This window comes from Anoplopoma fimbria, chromosome 2 (assembly GCF_027596085.1).
Source record: "Anoplopoma fimbria isolate UVic2021 breed Golden Eagle Sablefish chromosome 2, Afim_UVic_2022, whole genome shotgun sequence".
NCBI lineage: Eukaryota > Metazoa > Chordata > Actinopteri > Perciformes > Anoplopomatidae > Anoplopoma > Anoplopoma fimbria.
Genome location: NC_072450.1, coordinates 8,514,973 through 8,525,894, shown reverse-complemented (window position 1 = coordinate 8,525,894; position 10,922 = coordinate 8,514,973). Strand labels below are relative to the sequence as shown.

The window sequence follows — 10,922 nt, the reverse complement described above, 5'->3', positions numbered from 1 at the left end:
TAAAACATGCTTGTATGTCTGATACTCTGGTTTCTGTTCCTGGGAAATTCTCCTTTGCTCCTAAGGAGGGTCAAAGGTCAGGGTCACTTGAGCAGGTCTAATAACACCTGACTTTGGAGTGTGAATCTTGTTCTTCTCATAAATACCAGATTAATCACTCTGAAAGCCATTCTTCCCCTTAATTCATATTGCATTTTTCAGAAATAGCTTTAATTATAGGGGTATTAATTAAACCCTGCACACCTCTGATGAGACCAGATGAACAGTGCTGATGGTTATGCATTGTAGAGACATGAATCTAACGTGCAGTATTTTATGTGACATCAATAAATCTATACTATGACAGAACAATGTAGTTCAGATTGTTGAAATGTGCTCAAAATCTAAATATAGCCTCCAGATGCATATATCTCCTTTGAAACACTGGGTTTCCAAAAATGTTTTAGGTTCAAAGGGACTGTTTTTTATAAATAATAGAGATTAAGTGTGATAATTGTATCTTGAAAATAATTATTATTTCTTTTTTTATTACAAGTCAAAGGTTCCACTCTGGTTCAAGCAAACAATTGTGTGGATTCCGAGGTCTCTCCACTGTAAGAATACATTATCAAGCTTTGATTGTGGGAATGAAGGATTCCCATCTATGAGGAGCAAGACAGAGAGCCAACTAATGAGTCCATTTCTAATAGAAGCCTAAGACAAATGCATTATTTATGTGCATTATTTATATAGGCCTTTTCCATTAGAACAAAGGGAGGAAGAGTGGATCTTTTGCAATTTGTCAGACTTATTCTAATCATCCAGACGGTACGATTTGATTACCAGCCGTTTCATAGGCTGGATGGAAGAATAGATTTAAATCGTTGTTGGTGAAGAATGATTCAACCCACATGCAGATCGATCTGAGCCAGATTTGTGTCCAACTTGGCAACGCAGGCCTTTTGTAAGCACTGGAATATGGAATATGAGCCGAGGATCTTGAGGTGTGCCACTGCTAGCACAGTTTTTTAAGATGGCAAACAAGATAAAGCTATTTTTGTTGATATTTGAGACACTGACTCTTTGGCCCACATTGTTATATGCCAGAGATGACCTGCTTTTTTCAGTAATACTGTTGTTTTTTTGTTTAGTTTTAAACAAAACCCAGTGGAATTGCTTCATAGAATAATTTCTTACATGAAAGTTTCAAAATCATATCAGCTCTTAATGTTTGAAGAACTCCAGCTCAGGCAAATAAACGAGCAATTACATGGCCGCTTGTGTGACAATAGCAAACGGAAAAACAGGTGTTAGGAAAATTTGTTTTATAGATAAGTTATAAATTTAAGTTTAATTTCTAGCCGACATTTGTTGATGGTCAACAATGTATAGGCGACTTTAAGAAACCAAATGTGAGCACATTGCATTATTATTAATTTTATTATTATTAATTTTAATTATTATTATTGTTGTTATTATTATTATTATTATTGTTATTATTGTTATTATTATTATTGTTATTGTTATCTTATTGTTATTATTATTTCATTATTATTATTGTTATTATTATTGTTATTATTATTATTATTGTTTTTATCATTATTATTGTTCTTATTATTATTATTATTATCTTATTATTGTTATTATTGTTATTATTATTGTTATTATTATTATTATCATTATTATTATTGTTTATTATTATTATTGTTATTATTATTATTATTTTATTATTGTTATTATTATTGTTCTTATTATTATTATTGTTATTGTTATTATTATTATTGTTGTTGTTGTTATTATTATTGTTATTATTATTATTGTTATTATTTTGTTATTATTATTGTTATTATTGTTATTATTATTATTATTTTATTATTGTTATTATTGTTGTTATTGTTATTGTTATTATTATTGTTGCTATTATTGTTATTATTATTTCATTATTATTATCATTATTATTATTATTTTATTATTATTTTATTATTGTTGTTGTTATTATTATTATTGTTATTATTTTATTATTATTATTATTATTATTATTACTATTACTATTACTATTACTATTACTTTTACTATTACATCCTCTCTTTCTGTTTTCCTCCCTTCATCTCTGTTCCTGAACGCCTCTTCTCTTGGCTGCATTGCACGTTCACGCAGCAGCTTCTCTGCGCGTCCCAGTCATGTGACAGCACCTCACCGCGCATGCGCAACAAAAAAAAAAAACAAGATGGCGGAGAGTGCGGAACTGAAGGTAAGGCGCAGCCTGAAATCACTCCGCTTTTACTCGGTTTACCGACGGACGGGAGCGACCGGCCGCGCTGCGCGTCGGGCGGCCGGTCGCCCCGCTGTGCGGAGCTGTTGTCCGGGGTGAAAGGTGGCCGCTCACACACTGGGGCAACTTAATTGCATCTGCGAGCGCCCAAAAGCTTTTACGCGAGCGTGTTTATGTTGATATTGGGTCTGCGCTGCACGAGGAGGGCGTCTTTGAACGTGACAGCGGCTCCACGCACACACACATGCATGCACATACACACACACACACATGCATGCACACACACATGCACACACACATGCATGCACACACACATGCACATGCACGGGCTGCTCCGATTTATGAATGGTGATAAAGTTGTAAAAACACCTGCAGCTGGAGTTACCTGGGCGCGTGCACTCACACCTGCGTGACGCACTTTACCTGTTGACACGTGCAGAATACACATGTAACGGTGCGCGAGCAGCTGGTTCACCGTTATGTCAGGAAAAACAGGAAAAAGTGTCCAAAGGTGATGAGGAAGATGACTTTATTCTAAATAATAACACACAGTGATTTAACTCCATTAGGAGAGAAAAAACTGTGTTTAGACATTTAAAAGTGTTATAAACAGGGTGTAATGGATTATTACAGTTTAAGTGGTTGGTTTTAATCTAAAGTGATGCATCATATTCTATAAAATCATCTTATTGTAGTAGTTGCACTGTACTGGGAGAAGCATGTATTTAAAAAGAAATGCAACTTGTCATAAACTCAAATAACAGCCCTGTGTTTCCAGCTGATCCAAGAGGGTTTTTAATTAGTTTATTCAGATTAAGAAGCACGAGAATGTAACTTTAAAGCTGCATAAAATGGAAATAATGAGAACAAGAAGCTCAAATTTGTTGAGGTGGAGGAAGATGACTTTATTCAGATGAAAGTAGGAATGACACACAGTGATTTAACTCCATTAGTAGAGAAAAAACTGTATTTAGACATTTAAAAGTATTATAAGCAGGGTGTAATGGATTATTACAGTTTAATTGGTTGGTTTTAATCTAAAGTGATGCATCATATTCTATAAAATCATCTTATTGTAGTAGATTGACTGTACTGGGAGAAGCATGTATTTAAAAAGAAATGCAACTCAAATAACAGCCCTGTGTTCAGCTTTGATAGGATGCATTTTCCAGCTGATCCAAGAGTTTAAATAGTTTATTCAGATTAAGAAGCACGAGAATGTCCTGAACACATAAAGGATCATCCTTCAGTTAAAGTCGACACATCTGGAGATTGCGTGGTTTTCACTGGACAGGAATGGTATGAAAATATTGTAATCTGAAAGGTAACTAAAGCTGTCAGACAGGGAATATATATTTGACGCATAGGTGTAACTTTAAAGCTGCATAAAATGGAAATTATAAGAACAAGAAGCTCAAATTTGTACTTGAGTAAATGTTCTGTCTGGTTATTCCTCCCAGGTGCATCTTGTCTTTTACATCACTGAGTTTGCTCTGTAGCTGCACTGAAACGCCGTTAATTAATCGTTATAAACTAAGGATTTGCTGCCTTTCTTATTTTTATGGGATAATAAACTTAATATCTATCTAAGAATTTCTGACTGTTGTTCAGAAAATAATGCAATGGGTAGAACTTTGGAATTTAGTGGTAGACATTTTATAGATATAGAAAATAATGTACAGATAAACTGACAGTGAAAATATTTGTCGGTTGCAGCCTTCACCCCAACGATGAAGCTTACATTATGTTTAAGTTAAAGGCGCAGTGATGAGGCAGAGTTGGAACATATATAATAGCAGTTATTGATCAGAGTCTTTGGCTATTTTTAGACTTTCCCCCGCTGTGTTTCCACAGCCTGCTGGATCTGTGGATCTATACATGTTCCTTTTGTGCCAGCTGCTGTTCTGCTGCTATACAGGCTGTAATGAAGCTCCACCCTCTGTCTCCTTTTGAAAAGCCAGATGTGGTCTCACTATGGTTTATTATAGGGTTTTCCCCGATTAATGAAAGCACAGTTCTTTGAGGAGAGATGGTTACTGCGCCTTAAACTTCTCATTTTCATAACGTAAGCTTCATCTTTGGGGTGAAGGCTGCAACCGACAAATATTTTCATTGTCAGTTTATCAGTAAGTTATTTTCTATTTCCATAAAATGTCAGACAATAGAAATTTACTCAATTCCAAAGTGTCCACAAATTGCATTTTTTTCTGACCAACAATCAGAAATACTTACAGTTTTCTATCACTTAAGAATCATTAAAGCAGCAAATCCTTACAGCTGAGGGGCTGGATGTTTTAAACAATTAATGTATAATCTAAATAGTTTGCAGTTGATTTTCTGATGGTTTCAATCCAACTTGGGAGTTTTTGGACTGCAGGTCAAACAAAAAGAAAAAGCTCTGGAAAGGTGTGATGGACTTTTGTCGTCATGTTTAGATGAACGTCAGATGAATTGAATGATAAAAAATGATAATCAATGGTTTACGTAATTGTTGCGGCTCTAATTTGATTGAGGATAGAAGTGTTTTTTGTGGGGAAATGGTCTTAATTCATTTGTTTTTTTTCGTTTTTTGAATTTATTGCAAACATAAGATGTTGACTTTTTCAGAGTCACAACTGATCAGATTAAGTTCGTATCCATTTGTCAGTTTTCTTTACACTTTGTGTCTTTAATTGTGGTTACACCAGTAACACTGATGCAACAACTAGGGGAATGTTCATGTTGTAATGTTACAGTAATCACAACGATACATTTCCCATTCTGTCTCCTTTTTTTTTTAATGGGAACTTTCACATTAGGAAGTGAAAAGATTAAATATAAAAAACTGGCCTTGCTTTTGCTTCTTTAAACATACAACAGTGACAGTGAGAGGCCGGAGTCAACAGACCACCAGAAAGAGACAGAGGGAGATCAGAATCTTTGGATGATTAATAAAAAGGGAAGTTTCGACTGATCTGCTGTTTATTTTGAAACTGTGAAACAAACATCATGTTTCCAGATTCTGAAGGGATGCCTTCAAATAGTTCTGTATTGTCCAACTGTCATAAACCCCCCCAAGCAAAGAAAATCTGCAAATTCTCCGATACTTGACGCCTAAATCATTTAATAGTTGGCATTTAGGTGTGGAAGATATTACTGAAATGATAAATTGATTGTGAAAATAGTTGCTGATTGAGCTTCAGTTCATAAGCTAATTAATTCATCTCTAGTAAGATGGTAATTTGGCCTTACCTGCTTTATTGAGTTTGTCCTCAGTGTAGGTTTGGGCAAAATTATCAAATTAAGCACGTAGTACAAAAACACCATTAATCGTTTGGCCTTTTAAATGTCAGAAAACAATTTTCTAAAACCCAAGGGGACATATTATAAATGCTTTCTTTATCTGACAAACTGTTCAAAACCAGAATAAATTCAGTTTACGAAAGAGAAGCAGCACATATTCACAGCTGAGAGGCTGAAACGAGGGAATGTTTGGTATTTCTGCTTGAAAAACTTTTGATTTAAAATAGTTTTAATTCTCAATATCTACTGCTTTTCACCCAATGATGCCAGATTGGGCAACTTCTGATTAATTTGTGCCGGGATGAATAGTGTTGGTCTTGTCGATGGAATTTGGGCTGTTAAATCAACATTCGGCTGTTTCTTTACAATATTTTGACAACAATAATACCAAACAAATTGTCATTTATTGTCAAAAATACACATACAGAGTTATATGATATTATTGACTCATTTCATTTGAGAAATATTTGATTGACTTGAGTTTCATTCAATGGTTGTTGGGTACAACAGAGGACCTACTTACGTTGACGTCGTCATCATTGACATCGGGAGTTTGTGAATTTGGTTGTCTGTCTCTTTGTGGGTTGCCAGTTTATCTAACATTTCATCTGTGGTTGTTTGATGCAGATTGAACGCTTTGTAAGCCTATGATGTGGTTTCCATTCCATTGTGCATGTAATGGTTTTTCAGTGGTTTGTGACAAGGATTTGGGCTGTTTTTTATTAAACCGGACTGTTTTTTCAGTTGTGATTGGGCTGGAAGCTGTCAATCTGGTCTTTCAACACTGTTGGCACTTCTGCGTTTTGCCTTAGGCTGTATATTATTTAAGAGTGTACACTGAATTGGTGCATAAATCTGTGATGCATTCATCTTAGACAAAAACCTATGCATGTGAAAAAGCCTCTGATGTTGCCAGGCCCCCCCCCCCAAAAAAGTGTCCTTTGTTGCATCGCATTTAGTTTCACAGGAGTCCCGATCCGCCGGAGCTTCTTTGAACTGTCTTCTCTCTCTTCTCTGGAGCTGCTGCAGCAGCAACCTGGCAATACAAATAAGTGTCTGTGCGCTGGCGGCTTATAGGTGGAGACAGTCTATTTGTAGAGCCTGTGGCGAGGTTAATCCCTAATGATACAGGCCCCAGTCTCTACTCCCCTACATCCTCTCTACACCTGCCTATTGCTCTGTTTGTCATTGTCATTATCGCTGCAGTTAATTTTCAGTTTAAAGAGAATTCGACGTCACCGGAGTGACTGAAAACTGTTGGTGTATTTAAAGCTCATCCTCTGTGATTAAGAAATAGATTTTGTGGCATTTCAAGCTATCATCTCAGAGGAAAAAAGGACTGGAAATGTAAAAAATCTGATTGATGACAGGTGGCTGTCTAAGATTTAATGGCAGAATGTAAAACGCTCCCAATGTGAAACCTGATGCAGATGTTGCATGTCTCGTCTGCTACACAGATGTCAGAGGTCTCCAGCGTTAAAACCAGCAGTTGTAGAGAATCTATTGCCTTTTTTCTTGATATCAAACATACATAAATATATATTTCTATATATTACATGTATTCTATATGCTCAGCCGGGTCAAACCAGCATTAAAGCTCTTATTGTTGTGGCATATTTTTGCCCCGTGAGAGCAAATCTTGTCTGCAGCCACCGACTTCTTTTAGGCTTTCGGCGAGATGGAGCTTTTTTTTTTTTTTTTTTTTTTCTTAACTCCTGTGGCGATTTTGTTACCCAGTCCCGTTGCCGTGGAAACGTGTCACATTTGAGACAGACACGGGTAGGCAGCAGTTTGAAGCTCAACTGTGTTTCCGACCGGAGGAAGGAAGACGGGCGTTTCGTTGGCTACATCAATTTTTTTTGTTATGTGTTTAAATATTGGAATATCAAAGCGGTTTAAATAAAAAAGGTTTGTTTTTTTTGTAAAAATAAATGTCTTGTGAGAAGCCTGTCATCTTGTTTCTTTATCCAGCTGCAGGCTTTAATAGTCTGGTGTTTGTCAGACCCTCACCTTGAAGTCCATAAATACCAGAGTTTAGTCATACTGTCTCTTTTGTCTCATAACTCACTTGTGATGTGGCAGATTTTTTGTTTTTTTTGTTTTTGTTTGACATGCATCAGGATTAGCTGCCGTTTTGCAATAAATCTATTTTTATGCTCAGTAAGAACCTCAGTGCAGTGTGTTAAAAGTTGTGTTGCCGGATAGCAAAGACTCTGCAGGTTAACCAAATAGAAAACATAATTTAAAGGCACACCTTGCTGCATATATTTGCAAGTTAATAGGGAAGACTTTGTATAGTTGCTGTATGGATGTATGAAACATTTTCAAATTTACAGTAACTTTCTTAATGGCCTGGCTTGCATAACTGGTTATTGTTATGTGTGTTTACTGGGGTGTTTGTCCCAGATGTGTCTGCCTTCCTGCAGGTAAAAGTCTCAAGGAAACAACCAGGATTAAAGGACGATGCCGTCTTATTTTAATAAACACATAAAATGTATCTGTTACCTTAAGATATCGACGTTTTTTCTTACGTTTGAAGATAAAAGAAAAATACATTTAACATCAGGCTATGTCATCAAAAGAAAAGAGATTTTTTGTCTTTCTTGTCAAGTGGTTTCCTCTCTTATGTCTGTTAAACATCATATCACGACGCCTGCAGCCCCACAGTGTTTAATCTCAGGCGATGGAGTGTTTTGCGAATCTCTTGGAAAAACTTCCACGGACTGGTGAAGATGTTTCTGTTGAGTTACAGTTAGCGTAAAAGGGTTAATGGTTAATAATAGAAGTGAGCGCATGCTGTGGCCTCTCCAGTGACCTGTGACCTGAAGGCCGGCGGCTTAAGACACTGATTCACAAACACTCCTTATTCTGTAGGAAGTAGCCTGCTGCGAGCGGGAAATCCCTCTGAGTTTTTAAGCAAACAGCTTTGTATGTTTGACCCTGAAGGATAAAATAAAAACAAAATGTTCTGGTGATCTAGTGGAATGATGATTCTGCATTCAGTTTTTTTTAATGCAATAAACACATTTAACACACAAGTTATCAGCTCTCTGTGTAACCAGCAGATGACTGCTGGGAACCAAACTAAAAATCCCCATTTTTTTTTACAATAGTGCCTGTGATAATAGTTAATTTATTTCCTATGATTGTGGTTTTCATTTTCTTTTCTTTGACTTATCCATTAGTTCAGTGTGCGCAGTGAAAGCGGAGTGAAGGGAGGCTGCACAGTTGACGAGATGATGGTAGGAGAGTAATATAAGTGACCTTTAGTTCAAGTTAATATTTAAATGTTAGAAGTTTGGTCTGTTACACATTTAAAAAGAATAGTCTTGTAGAAAATATCCCTGTTTTAAGCATTGTTGTGCATTACAATACCCAGCTGTGTTACCAGAAGCGTTCATTTGTCGTGCCATGATACATTATACCGTTTTCAGTGAACGCTATCAGACCCATACCTATTCAGATATTTATATATTTATATAAGTCATTATCCAGAAATGTACCATTTTAGTAAAGTATCATTACTGTCAATCAGTGAAAATGGCCTCAGAGGCAAAGTATTTCCAGAAATGAGTTTTTCAGTTTTCAGTAGAGCTGGTAAAACTATTTCAGTCTGTCATGTGACATACAGCTCACTACTGTTAACACTGGTGCAAAAAATATGACATGAAAGTATCAATGAATATATTTAATCAAACGTTCATGTTCATTTAAAACATATTCCTGTTAAGCTGAAGAGGAAGAAAGCTTAAGAATGAAATTGGCAACCATTTTGAGAAATTGGCAACCAATTATTGGGTCTTTGGTTGTCAGTGGCAACCACATTGTAACATATAAAATATAGGGACAGCAAACAAAAAAAACAAAACATGCACCGACAAAATAAATAGATTTTCTTATATTTGTTGCATTATTGATATTTAAATGTTGACGTCAGAGTCAAACAACGCTGCTTGTGTGGTGTTGCATTTCCTCTTATAGACACAGGCATCTGTTTCAGAGACAGTGGCAAAGCTAAGCAACTCTTTAGTCGTATGGGTGAAAAATGTTTTCAACTGACCAAGAACCAGATGAACCTGAACAAACAACAACAAGTACAAGTATCTGTTAAGTATTGGGAGGCGAAATATCCAAGCTGAGCTGGACGGAAAATTATACTTCAAAGCAAGAAGGGCTAAAACATACACATGAGATTTATACATGTCACATTTGCAACCAAAGACTGATGTCTGGTTGTCACCCTGGCAACCACGTTTAAGAGTAATTGTTGAGCCCTGATGAGGGGGGGGGAGTATTGAGGTGTAACCTATCATGAGCACCTTTTTGTTCCCTTTTGTTATGTTAAAATTTAGAAAAACATAATTAGATTGAATTAGTTTTTCTCTGCATCATAGGTGGTGAACTAATCACAGCATGTTTTCTTCCCATCATGCAGCTGGAGTGAAATTGAATCTGGAGACTTTATTCAGCACAGACCAGCATGAAGAACCCATCTAGGTTTCCCTTCTTTCTTTGCTTAATGAAGCTCAGGACTTGACCCCCAGTAAAGCAGTCTCAGTTCCCACGCGGCCCTGATGTGTGCGCTCATCATCACAGAGGCCACTCTGATGATTAAAGGGCGTCTGTGCTCTGTGCTCTTCATTCTACCCGCAACATGTTTACTACACGGCCTGCAGACGGGATACTTCCTCTTCCAGGCTACTGTGTCTAGATTCCCCTTCAACTCGATGTCTCCCTGACCTGCAGGAGAAAAAAAGGTGCAGAGGACGAGTTAATGGGTTTCTTCCTACTCTCCGTCATTTTTTTCACCAGACCAGTGCAGTGAGGTTTTAGTGTCCAATGTATTTACTCTCAGCTTCACTTAGCTTCCATTCCTTCCTTCCTTCTTTCTTTCTCACAGGAGGGTGAGGTCATTGCTAATCTAACAGGTGATTTGTTTGTACCTCTTTGCCATCACACTCTTTTTAATCAGAGTTTTTTCCCCCCGCCACCTGTGTTTGTCCACATGGCGTCAGATCTGTGTTGTTTGGTTGCTACCAGCAGCATGTACCTGCACTGTTTTTGGCACCAGATTACAAACCTCCCTTGTCATCGCATCTTTGTGGCGTTTTCGAAGCATTGGAAGATGGGACGCGTTTCAAAATTCACACCATCTGCCTGTGGCAAGCTGGGACTAGACCCTCTGTAGCCTCGGGTGTGATGGCAGGGCTTTTAACGTGGTAATGATTCAAAGAAAGAAAAAAACAAAAAACTCGGTCCAGCTGGATTTTTGCGTCGACTGGGCCAGATCCATATTCAAGTCCTGAACTCTGTCTTGCGTTTGATCCACAATGAGCGCGCACCCGTGATCGTGATACCGCCGAGGCGGGAGAGGGAGAGGGAGAGGGAG

At 37.1% G+C, this 10,922-nt stretch overlaps 1 protein-coding gene across 1 annotated transcript in view; it reads left to right on the top strand.

Annotated features, from left to right (window-relative positions):
- The first annotated feature begins 2,167 nt into the window (after nucleotides 1-2,167).
- Nucleotides 2,168-10,922, top strand: part of LOC129108423 (E3 SUMO-protein ligase PIAS1-like) — a 47,758-nt gene continuing 39,003 nt past the window's right edge. The window contains 1 exon segment of the mRNA XM_054620237.1: nucleotides 2,168-2,230. Within this exon segment, the coding sequence (XP_054476212.1) occupies nucleotides 2,207-2,230 (24 nt within the window). The 5' untranslated portion in view covers nucleotides 2,168-2,206.